At 30.5% G+C, this 21866-nt stretch overlaps 3 protein-coding genes across 4 annotated transcripts in view; all 3 read left to right on the forward strand.

Annotated features, from left to right (window-relative positions):
• Positions 1 to 21866, forward strand: part of LOC125840365 (high mobility group B protein 1-like) — a 285818-nt gene that overhangs the window by 46511 nt on the left and 217441 nt on the right. The window lies entirely within an intron of this gene.
• On the forward strand, positions 3060 to 6559 carry LOC125840340 (laccase-4-like). The gene is made up of 6 exons (XM_049519302.1): positions 3060 to 3272; positions 3750 to 3901; positions 4188 to 4432; positions 4879 to 5007; positions 5147 to 6085; positions 6209 to 6559. The coding sequence occupies exons 1-6, from the start codon at positions 3183 to 3185 to the stop codon at positions 6337 to 6339; spliced, it is 1686 nt and encodes a 561-aa protein (XP_049375259.1). The 5' UTR covers positions 3060 to 3182; the 3' UTR covers positions 6340 to 6559.
• Positions 12312 to 14664, forward strand: LOC125840358 (transcription factor DIVARICATA-like). The gene is made up of 2 exons (XM_049519323.1): positions 12312 to 13087; positions 13713 to 14664. Exons 1-2 carry the CDS (start codon positions 12657 to 12659, stop codon positions 14158 to 14160), a joined length of 879 nt encoding a protein of 292 aa, XP_049375280.1. The 5' UTR covers positions 12312 to 12656; the 3' UTR covers positions 14161 to 14664.

Here is a 21866-nt window from a genome sequence, read left to right on the forward strand (position 1 = left end):
TTTAGTTAGTTGATCACCAAGTCGTCCTAACACTCCTAAAATTCATGATTGATCCTTAATTAATAAATTTCATTCTTTATTTTTGGTTTAAAAAAAAATTCTTAATCTTTTTATCTTGTTGGGGAGGGTGAGACGGTACTAAAAATCACTATTTTCCTATTGAATTTTCCACTAAAAAATGTACAATGGTTATTTTTACAAATCTTTTAGTTGAATCAGTGAGAAAAGAAAGAATAATAATGTTTTCATACGAAATATTAGGAAATTTTCTACTATTTTAGTAAGAATCTGTTTTCTATCATGCATTTTCCTAATGAGCTGGTTCAGTAGAAAATGAGTGAAAAAATCATATTTTATTCCACTAATTTGTTACTAAAAAACATTTGTTTCTAGTAACGAGGGAGTTCCAAATTTGCTTACTTGATGGTCCAAACTCTGATAAAAGAGAAGAGTTGTGGTAGATTGATAACCAATGATATTAGTAAATTCCTGATAAATAATTTTTACAGTATAATAAATAATGATAGAGTCAAAATTTCACCAAAGAAACTTTAAATAATAAAAAACAAGGAGATTTAACATTGTTATTATTGGTGAGAGGGTGGAGGTAGGAGTAAAAGGGGAACTGTTGACAACTAATAAGTTGTTTAAATCCATTTGGTTGGATTAATCTTTGCTTTGAAACAATGTTTAATGTCTTACAGATAGCAAAGAAAAAAAATTATGCAAACTCACATGATAACTATTTAACAACCATAATTTTCTAGGTTTAGCAACTAAGAGTGATCACAATGTCTTGTCCTTTAATATTGATTCTAAGGTTCTACAATAATATGATTACTTTTCACTAATCCATCACTAATATTGCAAAAAGAAGTTTCCTAAATCAATTTCCCATCTTTTTTTTTGTTGGTAAGACAAAGAAAAGAAATATCTTTCCTATAAGGGGGTTGTGGTTGATTAGAACAGTTTAATTATCAAAGTTTAATTTGAGAAAAACATACAATATAAAAGGTCACAAATTAGATAAAATAAATAAGGGTACTCAAGGCTCAAATTTAATATAATTGATTTTCCTTTGGGTGCTTCATCTCTATTCGGTCTTACTCTTTTTAGGTGAAGTTTATTTGTGTAATGAAATGAATCTTGAATTTATCTTAACTGTAAAAGCTAGCTTAAGAGGAGAGAATCATCTAAGTCAATATAAGAAGATCATCCATCTCATTAATCATATCGATATACGTGACTTTCTTATTCTTAAACACCCCACCTCATGCCCAGGGCTGGACAATTGGAGTGTGAGCCATTTACTTTGGGCCACATAACATCGAATGAGACAGACCTTGCTCTGGTACCATGTAAAGAAATTAATTTTTGGTCTAACTCAATCTCATATCTAGCTTATGAGGGGATTATTGTCTAGATCCATATAAGAAGACCACTCATTTCATTAATAATCGATGTGAGACTTTTCATTCTTCGACAATTTGATTCCATGGAACATAGCCACTATATTTGATCTTCCCCGTGTCTTTAGCTAACTTTTTTAAAAAATAAAATAATAAACAATAAATTGGGGGTAGGGAGGGGAAATGGATAGAGGATTACGGTAAAAAATCGAACTCTCACCAATAAGATGAAAATTCAAATAACCAATTAACTGAGCTAGTAAGATTCCACTCATCTTAAGCTAACGTGTCTTACCTATTTTTGCCCTATACAATAATGAATCTTGAAATTCCTATTTGAGGAGTAGTTTTTTATCAATTCATTTGAATCATTAGTAGACAAAAACTAAATTACTTATTATATATAATCTTATTTTTTGAGATTATGCATATATTTAGTTTAAACGCCAGTCAATATACTGGTTCTTCATCAAACAGTACTATTATTAAGGCGTCTTTATTTTAGAAAAAAAAAACATTTAAATGGATTGTTTTAGTCCTTTTAATGATGCTAAATGCTACGGATAAATAAGGTAAACAATAGTAGTAATTCAAATAATTGTAGTACATTCTATTAGGGTCGGTTTGGAAAGCTATCTTGATAATTGGATTTGGTGTAATTGTGTAATTATATTATCTGTCTTATTTGGTTGGTCATGTAATTACTTGGTCAACAAGTAATTGAGTGTAATTGGCAGGACTCTCCAATTCACGGGGGAGGCTATGAATTGTTGGTAATTACGTTGTGTAATTACTAATTACTTTTTAAGTTCTATTTTTTTCATTTTAATGTATTTTTTGTTTTTATTATTTTAAATTATTTTTAATTTTTATTATTCTAATATTTTCTAAAAATATATTTTCTTATTTTATATTATTTAATATTTTATTTCATTTTCATTCTTAGTCTTTACTTCATGTAATTCTATGCAATTTTCGTTTTATCTAAAAAAAAAAGTCATGAGTATAATTTTGTTAGTATTCTAATTTTTGAATTAACGTAGAATTCATTGTTGAATAAAGTTATGGACTTACGTGTTCCTTTTTTCTTTTAAATGTATGTTATGTTGAAATTTGACATAAGAGTATTATGTTAAATTTTCTTTTTTGAATATGTTATATTTCAATTTCATTTGTTTCAGGAGTATTGATTCGATATTTTACATTGCAAGCTATTTTTTTAAAAAGTTAGACCCAAAGTCTTAGACAATCTTTTTATGTTTGAGCTAGCTTTTGAAGTGTCAGTTAGACTCAAACTCTAATTTGACCAAACTTAATGCACCTAAGTGCTACCCTCTTTTAAGACAAGTAATGAAGACAATAATCAAATCCAAAAGTGAAATTAATTAAATTGGAATTTTGTTATTGACCTAAACAAATTACTAATATAGCTTAACTTGCAAATTTAAGTAGGTCCACAAAGATTTTAAACTTTATGTAACATGCAAGGAATGATTAAGGGAGAAAATATATGCCAAAAAGAAATTCAATTGCTGTTGAAGAAGAAGTAGATCCATCTCACCTAACTACAGAAAATGATAACACAACGACACATTGAATTTCCTTTTTTTCACACATATATATATATTTGTGTTGGCATGTCATTTCTTGAATATAACAAAATTACACAACACATCAAGAACTAAAAAACAGAAACCTAATTCACTTTCTCTAAGCACTTAAATTGCATAGAGAAAGTAAGTGTTTGAAGAAAGTTCAAAAAAAGAGACAAAAATGAACTCTTGGATTTGCCATTTTATCCTGTTGGCACTTTGCCTTTTTCCTCTTGTTGTTGAATGCAGGGTTAGACATTACAAGTTCAATGTAAGTACTATTTATTATTAGTGCTACTTTTTTTATGCTAGCGGTGTGAAGGGTTGATTTCTCAGATGGTCAGTCAACTAATATTAGTTATTATCAATTTTCTGAGATAATAACTATTAGTTGAGTGACCATACGAGAGCTCAAAAGATATCATCATTTGTTAATCGGATTTTTTTAAGAATCAATTAATATGCATGAACAAATATATTTGATTATAGAGAAGAATAATTTTTTTTTTTTTGCATGCATAACAAGGAAAACGATTGTTCAATTTCATGCACCATACAAACGAACTTTCACAAAAGTATATATAAAAAGAAATTATTTTGACGTCAAGACATATTAATATTATCACTTTTTTAAACCATATGGTTAATCAAAATAATATGTCAACTACATAGTGATGAACCAAAGTTTTACTCCAATTCATAATAATTAATATCAAATTAATTACTGAATTATATTTTTATATTGCAGGTGGTAATGAAAAATACAACTAGACTTTGTTCCTCAAAGTCCATTGTTACTGTGAATGGAAAATTTCCAGGACCTACAATATATGCTAGGGAAGGAGACAATGTACTTATCAAAGTTGTTAATCATGTTAAGTATAATGTCTCTATCCATTGGTAAGTCATTTAATATTTTATTAGACCTAATCACCTTCTTGTATACAATGTAAAAGACAATAATATCAACAATGACGAAGCCAGAAATTTTAAAAAGGTAGAATTCAAAAAAATAAATAAAATTTGCAATTGAGCCACCTTTGCCTCTATACTATATAGAATCTTTCATGTTATATAGTACTACCATTTCTCTCCAGCCGTCAAAAAAAAACTGACAATGTTGTTATAGAGAGGTTAGACTGTTTAATTTTATACAAGTTACAAGGATTTTATTTTTAATTTACAGGCATGGTATTAGACAACTTAGAACAGGATGGGCAGATGGACCAGCATATATTACACAATGTCCAATTCAGCCAGGCCAAAATTATGTCTACAACTTTACCATCACAGGTCAAAGGGGTACACTATTTTGGCATGCTCATATTTTGTGGCTAAGGGCAACTGTTCATGGTGCAATTGTCATCTTGCCTAAACTTGGTGTGCCTTACCCATTCCCAAAACCAAACCATGAAGCTGTTGTTATCCTAGGTAAACAACATTAATTTTTTTACTTGGAATATTTATTAGGCAGAATACATAAACGCGTCATTTTACTTGACTTCAACTGACATCTATGTCTTCCAACTTTTGGCGTGCACAAGTATATTAGACATTTTACACTTGTATAAAGTTGAACAAGTATACATGCATGTCCTACGTAGCATAATACATGTAGGACGCCATGTGGGATGCAAATTGCCTCATCGGACGACATGTCGGAGGCATGTGTCCACTTGTTCAGTTTTATACAAGTTTAAGTGTCCACTGTGCACAACCAAAGTTGGAGGGCATAGATGTCAGCTGATGCCAAGTTAAAGGGCGCGTTTATGTAGTATGCCTATTAATTAATATTGGAGGTACTTTAATGTGTGTTTAATTTAGGAAGGAAAATATTAATGACTTGATTTTTTATGATGTTGTTGTTGTTAATGCAGCTGAATGGTGGAAATCTGATACTGAAGCTGTGATTAATGAAGCCATAAAATCAGGAGTAGCACCTAATGTTTCTGATGCTCACACTATCAATGGTCATCCTGGTCCTGTTTCAAATTGTCCTTCACAAGGTCATAATTCTACAGAGTTTAACTTTTATACACCGTCAAAAATATACATAGCAAGTTGAAAATTACACTGTCAGTATATATATAAGTACGTTAGCTCATTGATTGATTAACATCTTTTTGTGCCATATGAAATATGCAGGTGGATACAAGTTAAATGTAGAACAAGGAAAAACTTACATGCTACGAGTAATCAACGCTGCACTCAACGAAGAACTCTTCTTCAAAATCGCTGGTCACAAAATGACAGTTGTTGAAGTCGATGCCACGTACATTAAGCCCTTTCAAACGGACACTATAGTGATCGCCCCAGGCCAAACGACTAACGTAATTGTTACAGCCAATAAAAATTCAGGCAAATACATGGTTGTTGCTTCACCATTTATGGATGCACCTATTGCTGTTGACAATGTAACAGCAATTGCAACATTACATTACTCTGCCACACTTACAAATAATCCCTCAACTACACTTACTAGTACAAATACACCTCCAAAAAATGCAACACCTATAGCTAACAACTTTTTAGACTCTTTAAGAAGTTTAAATTCCAAAAAATACCCTGCTAAAGTTCCAATAAAAATTGATCATTCATTATTATTTACAGTAAGTTTAGGTATTAATCCATGTCCAAGTTGTAAACAGGGCAATGGAAGCAGAGTTGTGGCTAGTATTAACAATGTAACATTTGTTATGCCAACAATTGCACTATTACAAGCACATTTCTCAGGGATTAAAGGAGTTTTCACCGCGGATTTTCCAGGGAACCCTCCATTTGTATACAACTATACTAACACAACACCACCCGCGAATATGGGCACAACGAGTGGGATTAAGGTTTATAAGTTGTCGTATAACGATACTGTTCAATTAGTCTTGCAGGATACTGGAATTATAACTCCTGAGAACCATCCAATACATTTACATGGATTTAATTTCTATCAAGTTGGTAAAGGACTAGGAAATTATAATCCAAAAGTTGATCCTAAGAATTTTAATCTTGTGGATCCTGTTGAGAGGAATACAGTTGGTGTTCCTTCTGGAGGATGGGTTGCCATAAGATTCCGCGCTGACAATCCAGGTACATGCAATACATACATCATACATCATACATCATAAAAGTTCGTTCAAAAGAAAATTTGGTTATTATGATGAGACGTTTGACTGTTATAGAGATGTCTGACTACACTGTAATTTATTGCAGGAGTTTGGTTTATGCATTGCCATCTAGAGATACACACAACATGGGGATTGAAAATGGCATTTCTTGTGGATAATGGAAAAGGTCCAAATGAGTCACTTTTGCCACCTCCAAAAGATCTTCCAAAATGCTAAAAAGGCTCTTTTGAAAGGAGTTAAATTCACATATACAAATTTTTACAAGAAGAAAAAATGTAGGAAAGAAAAATAGGGAAAATGTTGCTCAATGAGAAACAAAAAAAGAAAGGAGACACAATAAGACATGGTATTCATTTTGTCAAGTGAAAAAGGAAAACATTTTTTTTCTCAAGCAATTTTTAATAATTATGTGAGTATTATTCAATGTATTCTCTGTTTTTTTTTTTTTTTTTTTTGATTGATGATGAAAGTTTGAAGAGTTTGTTTAATGATACCTCTATTTTTTATGATTATTCTTGTTGCATATTTTCTACAAGAGATTAACTAGTATCCAATGGTATTTGTCATACTATCACAAGTTAAACTATATCTATAGTGTAAAATTTCACCCTACTGAAATATATCACAACTTATATGCAGTTTAATTTGCTTAAAAAGCACATAGTAATCAGAGACTTGTTGGGAAGTATGTAGTTAGGATATTGATATATTCTAGCGACAAAGCTATGATTTTCATTAAGTGGTTTTAAAATATAAAGAAGTAAACACACAAAGAAGTCGAAAGGTGTAACATCTACTATATATAGTTATATACATAAAAAAAAATCAGCTATAAACAATAAGTATAATATTGAAAAATTGGTCATGGATAGCCAAATCCTACCAAACAAACTAAAAATAGAGAACTCCAAATACGAAAATACATCAATGTATATCACACATATATTTTCATGAATATGCAAAGATATACATGATATGTATCAGCTTCATGGATATACAAGTAAATATTCACTATGATACATGTGGATATACATAGAGATATAAAAATAAACTAAAAATCACCATAACAACCAAAATCCAACCCAAATTGCTCTCTTAAAGATGCACAATATAGATTTAGTGAGTTTAACTTAATTCATTATGTGAAAATTTGTTAAAACTTTAAAATATAATTATGGTTTGAAAAAATTCTCAAAAGTGCAATGATTTTTTAAATAAAAATATAAATATTGAACTATTAAATTTAAATTTTAGATTTTAGATTTAGACAATAATATCTTTAATAGCCCACCTCAAAGGCCAAAAGAGCATCGCCCATTCAGACCCTGGAAGTGAAAACAAAACAGCAAAGGCCTTGTATTAACTTGAATCGTATTTTTTCCCCAAATTTATCGAAAAAAGGCTTACGTGTTATACATATCAAATAAATACATACACGACGCACTGTTGTATTTCAATAATTAATCATGTAAATTACTACTAATAAACTTATGTAATTAATGTGGACATTGAGTATGGATACGTTTCATTTTAAATATAACATATAAACATACACTCAAATTTGGCTTCAACTGATATGTAAGTACTTTAATTTTGAATATTCACATTTAGACACCTCAGATCATTTCCATGGATCAATCAGTTAAACACTCCCACTTACAAAATGATCATCCAGAATACACCTCCAAAATTTATGTCATATCAGCGTTAGGTGTCCACAAAACACAATAAAAATAAGTTGAAGCATTTAGTTGTCATTATATATATTGAGATCAAGTTAAAGGGTATGTTGTGCTTCATCAAAATTACTTAACAATTGAAATCACATTTAAATGTTTGTTTAATATATTTAGCACCTCAAAAAAAAAATGGAGTTAAAATTAGGTGGTGTGGGGCTTGTGGATTGATTGGGGAGACAAAGATGAGCTATTGAAGGGGCAGATGCAAGTTGTATTTGTGCCCACATCACATGACCTAATCAATTTTCAACCATTTTGCACTTTTCTTGAAAAGATGTTAAGTAAGGAATCTTTCCACTTATGGAAACTCACATTTGTTTTACAAAAATACTCAATAAATACCACTTTCTTTCATTTCCAACACACATAGATCTACCTACTATCACAAAACAAGAAATAATCCCATTTATTTACTTATTTATTTCTGTTTTCTAACAAGTCAAGATTTCCAATGGGTAAATATTATTATAACTAGGAAAGTCAGATGACTTATTTCACAATCTTTCTAGGGTTCACTAAAATTTCTTGAAATCAAAATACATATTCTAAAATTGCAAGGTTGGGAAATGAAACTCAAGCGTTCTGACTCAACTTCTATCGTCTTATGTTGAGATCAGTTCTAAATCTAGATAAAGGAAGACGTTCATGATTTATTGATAACACTAGTTCGAATCATTTGAATATCTAAGAAGAGAGTGAATCAAATAAAAAAAATTCAAATAGTCAATCCGAATTATTTTGAGAGTAATTGAAGTGTTGGGAATTGGACTCAACCTTTATCACTCCACTTATATCGTCATATGTTGAGACTAGTTCTAAATCGAGATAAAGAAAGACCATCGTGATGCATCGATTAAGCTAGTTAAAAATAAGACCAATCGTTTGAATATCTTAAGATGGGAGCAAATTAAATACCAAAAAATCATACCGTCGGCCTGAATTATTTTGAAAGTAATTAAGGTAAATTTAATTGATGGATTTAAATTTAGTTTTGTAACAAAAAGAAAAAAAAGAAGAAAAGGAAGACGAAAAGATTCGTTGATTTTTTATTTTTATTTTTGTAATAATATAATATGTAAATAATGTAACTGAAACAATTCAGAAATGAGAAAAGACAGTAACCAATATATTTTATATAACAAAGAAAAATAAAATAAAAAAGGTAGAAGGAGATCAACATTTAATGCTGCCAATTGAATATTTACAAATGGAGCCAACCACCCTCAATGCTATTATTTGTTTGTTTTCTTCTTCTGTTTTTCATTTTTTTAACTAAATAAAATAAATAAATTCTACAACACAAATTAAATTAGAAATTTATGGTTCCAACCACTCCCAAGCCACCCTTCACAGCTTGTCAGAAATTAAATAGGTAAATAAAATAACAAAATCAGACCCTCTCAATTATTTCCAATATTCTTGCTAAATTCCACTATCGTACATTACGTACAAACAATGAACGCGTGATACTATTATGTAAATATAATTAATTAAAAATATTATTAATAGATTGTTAAGACTAAAAACAATGACCCCTTAGCTACCTTTAATTCTAATAATGAAAGTAATTAAAACAATTAAAAGTAAAGAAAAGGAAGAAGGAAAAGACTATCAACCAATAAAAATCAAGAGCCGAAAACATACTCTAAGCAAAATAATCTAATTAACTTATCAATATTCCAAGTATTTAACTTAATATTTACAGTGAAATATTTTATTTTTTCACGATAACTTCTCTTTATGTGGTTTTATTAGTGTAATTATCTCCTCTATTTCATTCAATTTTGAACTTCTTCCCCTTTCCCCACCCAAGTTGGTAGAAAGATCAATAGTGTCCTTAATAATTGGACCATCATTAGTAAATAAATAAAAATTGATTACTTCCCTCTGTCACAAATTAGTTGTCCGTTTTTTCTCTTTATACCTTTCTTACAAAATCATAAAATAAAAATAATAATTTAACTTTTAAGAAATTTTACAAATTTATTTACACTTTCAAAAAAGAATTATTTGAAAGGATAAAATAAAAATATTTGAAATAGTTTTCTTTTGGTTTATTAAAATAATCGATAATTTTAATAAGGTAGACCGCTAATATAAAACTTAATGTTTTAAATTAAATGAGAGAAAGAACACCAATTTTGATGGTCAAGCACTGGGAATCATTGACATAATTAAGATGGCCTACAGACATAAGATCAATAATTCATAAACTTTAATAAAATAGAATTAAAAATCTGAAATAAATTTTGATGGGAAAGGAATACCGACAGTTCATAATAAAAAAAAAAATTATGTCCCTAATTACTTGTCCACTTTTGAATTGACATACCTATTAAGAAAATAATTAATGACATAGTGAGTTTATCTTACCCCTATTAATTACGAAGTGGATGAAAAGTTCTACATTTTAAAAAGTAATTAATCATTTAATTGAGGATATAATAGGTAAAAAAAAATTTGTCCTTTCTTGATTTGTCAAATAAACAAATAATTAAGGACAACTATAAAAGGAAAAGTGGATAAGTAATTAGGAAGAGGGAGTAATAATAATTGAAATACCAACGGTTTTTATTTCTTTGACTTAAGACAGAGTGTGCAATTATATTTTATTTTTTTTGGCACCTTACTCTTCAATTTCTTTTAATTTTTTTTTGTTGAAGAAGTGGGATAGGCAGAATGAGGGGCTAGATATCATATAATAGATTTTCTTTTCTTATAAAATCCAGGTATTACATGTAATTTAAAAATTTATATAATTAATACAATATGTATAAGTTATGAGAAAATTTATGAATAATTTCATGCATGCTATAAGATGGAATAATTTATATGTGAATAATTAAAGTTTGGATAATTAATATTTACATAAAATAATACATAAATTTCTCCATAACTAATTTCTACATTATTAATATCCGTATAACTCTAAGAAGCTACCAAGCGACCCTTTAAAATTGGACATCATTGATAAATTAAAATTATTTTTATGTGATTTATAAGTTACAAAATTGAATCATGAAATTAGTTATTGATATTTAAATTATGCTAGACTTTCGATATTCACCTCCTTATAGTGCAACCTTTCTTCAAACTTGCGTGACAATAGAATATTTCGTACCTTGAATTACCCTTTTTTTACACTAAGATACATGCATGTAACAATATGCTTATGCTATGTTACATTAACTCATTTACTTACGGTAACATAAATAAAAATAAATAAATAAATATAAGAAGGAAACATAAATCTAACCTCCGATCCTATTATGCTAATCAATCAATTCCTTATTCAAGGTGTTGATTGGTCTGCAATAACTAAAAGGAGTAGAAAACTCTATCTATTATGCATTTAGAATGAGGAGGTATTACTATTTACTATTGCATTTACTTTATATCTAGCTATTTTACTGTCATTTTTTTCTTTTTGTAATCCTGCTTCGAAAACTTTTCTTTTAAATTGTCAATTAAAAATAGTTTATTTACCCCACAAATATAAAAATAAGATATGACTATCCCCTCTCCTGTCCAAAATCCACTTATGAGATTATACAAAATATGTCGTTATTGTAATAACATTCAAACATAGTCAAATAATAAATATGTGTTTGAAAATACATGTCTAATATTTGATATTGAATGCAAATGCAACTCTTTTATTTTATTTTCATTCAGGTTCGATATTTACATTGAGACTCAATTAATTTAGCTTCACGCTAGAAAAATTCTCTTTAAGACCAGGGTAAAACTTCCCTTTTGAATACAACTGCATATCAAGCGTTCATATCCAAATTTTTAATTAAGAACGAATGAATATTTAGTATCAATCACAAACTTTTAGTGGATCCTTAAAAGCAAAATAGAACTGTCTTCATATTATCTATAGGTTACATATTCAAATCATAAAAACAACCATTAATACTTACATACAAAAGTATTACTTCACCAGACTCTATATAAAGACGAGATACTTTGAACACTCGACTATGCACAATTTTTTATTGAAGCCTTGAAGCAAAGTTAAAGTTATTGATTCAAATCATAAAATTAGTTATTAATATTTATATTAGAGTGCATTACTTCATCCGACTCAATATAAATACGAGATGCTTCGAGCACTTCACCACCCACAAACTCTTAAAGATGAACATTTTTATTTTCTTGAACAACAATGATAGATTGTCCTTTTTGGGTAAAAGAGTACTATCCAACTAGGCCATTATATGTCTCCCTCTCTCTCTAAACACCAAGAAGAAAAAAACAAAATTCTTTTAGCTATAAGACCCCACAAACATCATTTTAGCCAATAACATCTCAAAACCTTATTAATCAATCACTTTGGCTCTTTCTCTTTTTCTCATTGATATCAATTCTTGATTTTTCTACAATAAATTTTCTCTTCATTCTTTAATCTCTTTCTTTTTTTTTTGCTGTCACTGTTTCTTATTTTATATATATAAGAGGGTTTATGAGTTTTATTCTCTGGATTTCTAGCTATGATGAGCTTTTGATAAATCATAAAACAAGATCTACTTTTTATTACAAATTTCAGAATTTTCCTTGGGTTTTGGAAAGTTGGGGGTGGTCTTTTCTAGATTCCTCAACCTTGAGAAAAAAAAAAATCAAAATAAATAAATAAATCAAGATTCTCCTCTGATGCCCTTTTTGTGTTTGATTAAATGCCTCTGAGAGTGAGATAATAAAAAGACTCCTCATTTCTCAATCATTTGCCAAGAAAACCAAAAGGGGTTGTTTATTTTGGTGGTGTTTTCCACCATACATGATCAAGAAAACATGAATAGAGAAATGGGATTTCTATCCCCTGCATCATACATCAAGAATTCAAGCTGGTTGTTTGAGGAAAACAAGGAGACAAGATGGACACCTGAAGAGAACAAAGTGTTTGAAGAAGCACTTGCTTTATTTGATAAAGATACACCAGATAAATGGTATAATGTAGCAGCAATGATTCCTGGGAAAACAGTGAATGATGTGATCAAACAGTATAGAGAATTGGTAGACGATATTAGTGATATAGAGGCAGGGATAATACCAGTACCTGGCTATACTACTAGTAATTCTTTCACATTAGAGTGGGTCAATAATCAAGATGCTTTTCATGGATTCAAGCAATTTTATGGTCAATCTGGGAAACGAGGCTCGTCGAATCGATCTTCTGAACATGAAAGGAAGAAAGGTGTGCCATGGACTGAAGAAGAGCACAAGTGAGTTTACTAATCATATAAACTTTTTCTATATAATTCGCTCTAGATCGAACAATACTTTGATTCTCCTTATAAAAATCTTATTGAATTGTTAAAGGACTAACTATTGTAGAGACGATCTCCTTCGCTCACGAGGTGTCTTTTATGTGATAAAAACTCAAGTTTTTAACTTTCTAGTTGAACATGGTCATAATGATATAAGGTTGTAATTGAACTATAATTTCATTTAGATAATGTAGATTCTTAAACACAACATCAATCATGGTTTATAAAAATGTGTTTAGGATTCAGCAAGAGTGATCTGCTTATATAATATGAATAAGTTTTAGCAAATTTGAGTTTCAAGAGGAAGTTTGGAAATATGTTTGTCTTGTTGGTACATTTACTTCGGTTTCCATGATTTTTAGGAATCTTTTAGTCGTGTTAGAGATTTATATGTCGATAGAAACTATAGAAAAGATCAATTACTACTTTTTATTTTTTATAGTATTAGTCTTGAATGAGTCGACTTGGTTAGTAAAGATTCATATGACCAAGCTTAACTTGCTTGAGATTGGGCATATAGTAGTAAAGGATAGTTGTCGTGGTACATGAGTTATAATGTTTCCTATATTTTTTTTTCCAGGCAATTTCTGCTGGGGCTGAAAAAGTATGGAAAAGGAGACTGGAGAAATATTTCACGCAATTTCGTGACCACAAGAACTCCAACTCAGGTAGCTAGCCATGCTCAGAAATACTTTATTAGGCAGCTTTCCGGTGGAAAAGATAAAAGGAGATCAAGCATACATGATATCACAGTTGTCAATCTTATGGAATCCAAGTCTACTTCCCCTGAGGATCATAAATCTGCCCCTTCTCAACAAGCACAACAGCATTCAAAAATGAATGGTATGGTAAAAACACTATGTGAGTATAATTCACCAAATCAAGAATCAGACATAACATTCAACTCATCAAGTGGTGGTCTGATGGCCATGCCTTTTCGAGGGGCTCCATCATATGGACTCGAGCATGGAATGCATAACATTGCTCTACAAGGTCTCCAGTTTGGTAACTACAATACTATGTGTTGAGTCAGGGAAGATTCAAAGTTCAGTCCTTGTTGGTCAAGAGCAGTGAGGATTCATATAGCCGTCTCCAACTTGCTTGGAATTGACGCGCAGCTGTTGTTGTCGTTTGTCAAGACCACGAGCGAAAACAATCACTATTAGAAAGAGATTTGCTTTAGTTAGTTCATATTGCAACCAAAGTGGGATTGCTCATTATTTAGGAAAACTTTGAGCTATTTCCTTGCACTAATTTGTATGCTGTGTTTCTTCAAAGTTGTGAATGAGGTTGATTTAAACAGATTTGCTGACTAAGATTACTCAACACAATCAAGCTAATTATGAAGCTGCCAAGTTGATTAAGGTCACAAACTAGTCATTAGTGAAAACATCTAGTATGCTAGGTGTTCAATATCTCTCTACATTATAGTTGGTCTCAGTTTATTCATTTTGCTTCTGTTGCAAAGAAAAGAGAATTATGATAAGGCTGAATTTATTCAGAGAAAATAAAGAAGAAACTAGTATTCAACATTTTCCAATTCTTAAGTTATGTGCACAATAGACTCTCACTAATAGAGGGGGGATTCTACTCCCCCACCCCAAAAAAAATAAATATATATAATATAATATATGTGTTGAGTCAATGTTCACTTATTCATTATGAGGTGGCTCAGTGTAACATGAACATGTTTTTCATGAGTTTTAACTTTTATATATTGACACTGTAAATGAAATTTTATGCTATGAGGTCACTTAAAAAACAATTACAAGTAACTGTCTATAAAAGATTAAAACAAGTTACATTCTACAATACATTTAAATATGCTTATAGTGTAACTTTTTTACATTTGCTAATGGATATAAGTTGGATCCTTTCTTCTCTCCTAGTGGACTAACCAAGCAAACCACTATAGTTTATCAAGTCTTGTCATCGGTGTGAAAGTGATGACTTTTTTCTTCAACCCTCTACTTAACAAGAAGGCATAAGTTTGGTCATTCAATTTTCTCCCATTTGTTTAAAGTTGTTTGCTCTTAAGTGCATGGAAGTTGGAATCACTGTTGTTTATTAAAGAACTCTTTATGAAGCTTTTCTGACACATCATACTTATATCGGTTGATTTGCACATTTCAGATTCCTATATGGTTAGAATAAGAGTATTGATGTAACTGGTAAAATTGTTTTTATTTGACCAGAAAGTTTTGAATTTGAATTGTGAAAATAATTTGAAATAAAGGATAAGACTACATACAATAAATCATTGTAGTCGGCCCCTTTCTTAAACCTCACGCACCGTGAGAGCTTACTGCACCAGAATGTCTTTTTAAAATTCTTATATGGTTAGAAGAGGAGCTTTGTATAACTGGTAAAACTGTTGTCATGTGATAAAAGTGTCATTGATTCTTTTGTGGAAACAACCTATTGTAGAAATATAGGGTAAAACTGCATACAATAGACCTATGGTCAAGCCCTTCTCCAGACCTCCCGCATCGCGAGAGCATATATAGTATACCAGACTACCTTTTTTAGATTCCTGTATGGTTAGAAGGATAGTCTCAGCGTAACTGGTAAAATTATTGTCATATGATTAGAAAGTCATGGATTCGAGCTATGAAAACAATCTATTGCAAAATGCAGAATAAATTGTGTACAATAAACTTTTGTGGTCCGACTCTTCTCCAAGTCCTACACATATCAAAAGTTTAGTGTATCATGGTGTCCTTTCTTAGATTCTTATATGGTTAGTAAGATACCTCCTCAAGTGGGAATATTATTTTATCATACAGTGGTTCCTCAAAACTGAATTAATAAGGTGGGAAGAGTTCTTTCCTAATGAAGTGGATTTGGGAATTAAGATCAAATAGTCTAATGATGAGATAACATAAAAAGGGTCATTAGTGATAGTCCAAGTTTAGTAAACACTTACTTGGAATCACTTTTGACATGTTTCATGAAATTAAACTATAGTGTTTTACTTTGTCCACAATCCAAGCACAGGACCTTCATGTATTTTACCATATTCTTCAAATTATTCTTTTTTGAAATGAGTATCAAGAACTTGATATCATAACATGTTAATTATATGAAAATTTTAGTTACTTATCATGTTGTTCATTCAGAGATGAATTTAGAATTTCGACGTGATAGGTTTTGAATTATTTATACTTATTTTATATATATGTATATATATGACTCGACTCAGAAACACTGGATTGTATCAGAACACATGAACCCATAGTTGGATCCTCCACTATTTCAATTGGAGTTTTGGTACTCCCTCCATTTCAATTTGTTTATCCTATTTTGACATGACTCGTAGATTAAGATAGTAAAGAGGATTTTTCAATATTGTGGGCTTATATTAAAGATATATCAAATGTATCAAAATACCCTTTAATTTTAGTAAAAATTAGGCAAATCACATAGAATAAGAAAGAAATTACTTCTTATCCCTACTCTTTCATTAATTACCAAAAATCCCTTTTTTAGTGTCTTTCGGATACATAATATAGCAGCGCGAATACTTTAATTAATAAAGTGGCGGATACTTAAATTATTAAGTAGTTGGCAAATATACTTTAATTAATAACGGACGGATACTTAAATTAAAGGGCGGATGCATAATACAGCAGCGCGGATACTTTAATTAATAACGGGCGGATACTTAAACTAATAAAGTATCCGGTTAAGTTGAATTGAGGGAAAATAAGGGATTTTTGTATTTTAGTAAAAGAGTAGGGAAATATTGAGAATAAGTAAAGTAATGTTGTGTACTTAAGTAATTTGTCCTTAATTTTATGGTCTTAAACATGTCATATGAAAAATTGAAATTAAATAATTGCTGAAATAAACTAAAGTGGCATTCTTTTGTAAACATACTATAATGAAAAACAAGACAAACAGATTGAAACGAAGGGGCTTATTTGGTAGTATTACTATGACAATTTTCTTTTGGAAGTATCATGAAAATCCTAAATATGCCCACCAACATCTTCTCCTCATTATATTTTGGTCCCCTCCATTAGCCAAATAATTTAAGTCATAGTATGACCATTCATATAAGTTTTTCCAATAAATGACAAAAATGCCCCACTATTTCCTTTTTCTAAAGTGCCTTTTTGCTAGTTGAATAGGATAGCACTTTGCCACTTTATTCTTAATTGATATAATTCTCTCTTAGATATATTTAGACCACATACCTTGTCTCTCAACCAACAGGTTTGATGCTTTTATATTCCTTTACCCCTTTTCCAACTAGATTCTAATACCTTGCTTCATTTTGATTTCAAGAATAGTGCACTTTGTGTAGGTCAAATAAGGATCAACTAAAAAGAACATCACGGTGTGGCATAACAGTCAATGAAGTTGATGAAAGTCACGAGAGATCAAAGTTATTTGAATTTCAATAGAGACAAAAACCATTAGATAATTACTTTTCATCCTTCTAAATTTTAGTACACAGAATTACGTAATATAGTTAGTAGCTAGTACGATACATTAGGTACCTAGTGAAATAGTTGAGGTGTGACAAGGTGCCATTCATGACCACTATTATGAAGAAAATGAAAGGAGGATCTAAAAGGAGTAAAAGCACAATTGACTGATTTATTTTTGGACTACCAAGCATTTCTCTGTTGTGCTTCTTTATAGGCCCACAAAAATTATATATACTATATGATAAAAAAAAAAAATACTCTATCTAAGCTTTTGATACACATGCAATAGAAAGTTGAAAAGAAGACAGAAAGTGGAGGTTAAATTATATTATTATCAGCACTCAATTGAGTCCAAACAAATTTGATAATATAGACATGCCAAAAGGATTTGTATAAAGGTTAACAAACTTAATATTTAATGCACTAAGACAGAGAGTACTACAACTCATTGCAAATGAGTAATGGTAGAAAATAATATTAACCAAAAAAGTATGTAGCTGGAATTATGAGGATCCACTTGGCATGTCTTCCTTATGTTTAAGGTTCTCTTGTCCTAGACATTGGTTCAATGATTAGAGCGCAACATGTGATATACAGATTTTTCTGATATATATAATAAGTTCAATAAGTTGTGCATCGCCCTCCTATTTAATTGTCATTGTTATGTTTGAAATCCTGAACAAACTGTTGGTGATAGGTCAGTAACATATATAATTAGTATATATTTAGGTTTTGAATATTTCAGCGATATTGATAAATAAATTTGACTGGACGGTATATGTTGGTAAGTTTATCTTAAAACAACTAATCTAATGTAGCTTATATAAAGTTACAATTAATTGTTGTAAGTCAAATACATAATATAAAAACAAAATTGTACTAATAGATATTGACATGAACACTATAAAAATACCGCCCAAAATTTTCTTTCAATTCCAATAAAAGGTGCATAAAAGTTGACAATGAAAGATACCTCTATGAATATATGCTCTCATCTCTACAAATACTTGTGATGGAGATAGAATTTTTATCGATAAATTTTTTCAAAAAAGAAAATTTGGATGAACCCCTGTCACTTCTCTAACATCGCCTCTATTGTAGTTATTATTTTCTCAAAGCAAGAAAATTACGTAAATGACTTTAGAGTTATTAGTAATATATATCGCTCGAGAGATATCACTAATATATGAATTGAGAATCCAAGTATCATTTAAGGGTCTGGATGCTTTTCTATAAGTTCATGTCTTTTACTTAGAAGATTTTCTTGTATTTTGACTATATATTTAGATAAGACTAATAATGACCACATTCACCAAAAGATGCAAGTAACACATATTGAAAATAAAATGAGAGTTGGCTGACATGGTTCAGTCACATCTGTAGGTATGGAACTATGGTGAGTAAATGTGTTAAAAGGGGACGAGGTAGATCTAAAATCACTTGGAAAGAAATTATTTGGAAGGACCTACAATTTCTTAAAATTGATGCTGACTAGCTAGCTAAAGATAGGGCACAAAGGAAGATAAATATAATTCATATAGGTGATTGATGTCTTTTAGTTGGGAATATGTTTGTCTTGTTATTAGTACGTTCATTCTGAACCTATTGCTTTTTTTTTTCTAGGAGAATTTTCACCTAATCGATTTGTATTTAAATAATATATTGTTTCGCTTACTAGGTGCAGGAAATGGAGTATATTTGTCATCATCAAAAGGGAGGAAATTGATGAATAATGAATTGCTCAAACTACTTTTGATGATAACGACATGAACCAGGTTCACATATATAACACATATCATACTTAAAATAAAGAGGCGGGAAGAATTCACTCATTCGGATATAAAATAGGAAAAGCGTGTCCAAAATAGCAATTCAAGTAAAAGAAGGAAAGGAATAAATACAAATGACTCCTATGCGGAAAAGGAAGGAGGCAAACAAGTTCTATAAGGAAAAGGATTAGCTTTCTAGGTAAACAAATTCATTTCCTTGTAAAAGTCGATGAAGGCCCAATCAACGACCTCTATAAAAGGAGAAAGCCAAAGAAAGAAAAAGTCGTCTTTGCAATATCAAATTCAAGAGAGTTATTCCGTGAAGTCCAAGTCATTGAGGAGATCAAGAAAGTGAAAGAAAGAAGTACTAGAATTAGGATTTCTTTCTGAAGTATAGTGTTACATTGGTTCGTCTTGAATTAGTGTGTAGGAGGTGTGTTCTAAGAGAGAAAGAGAGAGTTTAAGAGAAGTGTAACAAGAAGTAGTTTGACTTCTTGGGGAGTAGAGTTATGAGAGGGTTTGAGAGAATTGTAACAAGAAGCGAGTTTGACTTCTTGGAGAGTAGAGTCATCAATTATAGTTGATCGATAGAGAGTAAAGGTACCAGACTTAGTTCCTTGATTATTGAGTTGTAATCTTGAATTGTTCTTGAAAGTAATAAAATTGTGGAGAAAAGATGTTAATAGCTTCATGTGGTCATGGGATGAGTGGAGAAAAGTTATACCCCATATTCACAATTTACTTTTCTTTTTTGTTGACGATGGTGTCTAGGCTAACTTCTGCGCACCTGGATTGATTCCACCGAATGAAAAAAGAACTGGTGTATAATCTACATGATGATTGTGGATGAATAAAAAAAAATCATCTCAATATTAATTAGAGTTTTGAATTCAAATTTTGAGGATACTGAAGATCGAAGAAGATTATAGTTGGGAATGACAATAATCATCCATTATAGGGTTAATTATCAATATATACGGGAAATAAAAAATATTTTTAACAATAATCATTTGTACATGTAACGTATGGATATTTTATATTAATAGTGTAAAATAGTGTATAGATGATGTATAATTATGTATCAAAAATGTATAATTTGTTAATATAATAAAGTATACGTTGTAGATTGATTTCTTTTTAATTTCAACCAATTCAAATCTCATCTAAACTATTCCAAAACTTAGATACGAGCCCCTCTCAATATTTCAAGTTTTTTGATATATTATTCACTCTAAATTATTCACGTTTGCGGCAAATCAAATTTTAAAATCAATTTTTTAAGAAGCTTTAATTGGTCATGACATGAAAGAATAATAGGAATGAAGAAGGAAAGCAACGAAGAAGAGAAGAAGCAGCGGCAACAACCGTCATTAGTGGCTGAGTATGGAAGAAGAAACGTGAAGAAAGAGGTACACCCAAAAGCAACAAATATGGACAAATGGCTAATTTTTATTAAAACCAATAAATTATAGATTAATAATAATAATAATAATAATAATAAATAATGATTAAAAAAATAAAATAATATAATTAGTACCATCGCAAATATCAGCCATCCTAAGCAAAACAACACTACACTATCAACTAACCTTCAATCCTAATATGTGCCCTCTACATACTCTTATCTAGGTCATATTTTTGGTAATCTGAAGTTTCATCATATCATATCTTATCACCTCTCCCAATACTTTTTCGGTCTACCTCTGCCTCTTCTCATACACTCTATAATCAACCTTTCTCACCTCCTCACTGGTGTGTCTATGCATCTCCTCTTCACATGTCAAAATCATCTCAACCTCGCTTCCCTCATCTTTTTCACCAAGGAGGTCATTCCCACCCTCTCTCAGATATCCTCATTTCTAATCTTGATAGGCGAAGCTAGAGTCAGGAGTTTGGGGGTTCTAAATTTTGGGACAAAAAAATATTGGAACATGCTTCTTTTAAAACGGGAAAGGGAATTTTTTGTTGATATATATAATGGGGTTTGAACCCACAACACAACAGGGAAAAGTATTTTCACCGCCCTTCTTTACCACTAAGCTGTCAATCAATTTTTTTAGGGAGCAAGTTAATATGGATATATATTTATTTAATTTTCTAATATAAATACAGGGTCTACAGAAAAGCTAGTGGGTTCGTCTGAACCCATGAACCCCCACGTTGCTCCGCGTCTGTTAATCTTAATATCTTATCGCTCCTAGTATGATCACACATCCACCTCAACATCCTCATCTCTACAAGCATCTTCTGAACATAGGAGTTCTTGACTGGCAACACTTAGCCTCATACAACAAAATCGGTTGAACCACCATGCGTAGAACTTTCTTTTGAGTTTCATATGATACCTATTTATCACAAAAGACTCTAGAGGCAAGTCTTCACTTCATCCACGTGCACCAATACGATATATGATATCATCGTTAATATACCACTCCCCTGAATTATAAAACATTTTGCCTAGTTTCTTAATTAATTAAATGTCTCAATTAAAATTTTAAGAATGAATATTTTTTTAATAAAGTATTTTAG

Source organism: Solanum verrucosum, unplaced genomic scaffold (assembly GCF_900185275.1).
Source record: "Solanum verrucosum unplaced genomic scaffold, falcon-dt-bn FXZP01000137.1, whole genome shotgun sequence".
Taxonomy (NCBI): domain Eukaryota; kingdom Viridiplantae; phylum Streptophyta; class Magnoliopsida; order Solanales; family Solanaceae; genus Solanum; species Solanum verrucosum.

Bases quoted from the DNA above. Each gene is read 5' to 3' on its own strand.
- LOC125840358 (XM_049519323.1), top strand. From the start codon at position 12,657: ATGAATAGAGAAATGGGATTTCTATCCCCTGCATCATACATCAAGAAT. The intron at 13,088-13,712 runs GTGAGTTTACTA...TTTTTTTTCCAG, and splicing joins TGGACTGAAGAAGAGCACAA to GCAATTTCTGCTGGGGCTGA.
- LOC125840340 (XM_049519302.1), top strand. From the start codon at position 3,183: ATGAACTCTTGGATTTGCCATTTTATCCTGTTGGCACTTTGCCTTTTT. The intron at 3,273-3,749 runs GTAAGTACTATT...TTTATATTGCAG, and splicing joins TTAGACATTACAAGTTCAAT to GTGGTAATGAAAAATACAAC. The intron at 4,433-4,878 runs GTAAACAACATT...TTGTTAATGCAG, and splicing joins TGAAGCTGTTGTTATCCTAG to CTGAATGGTGGAAATCTGAT.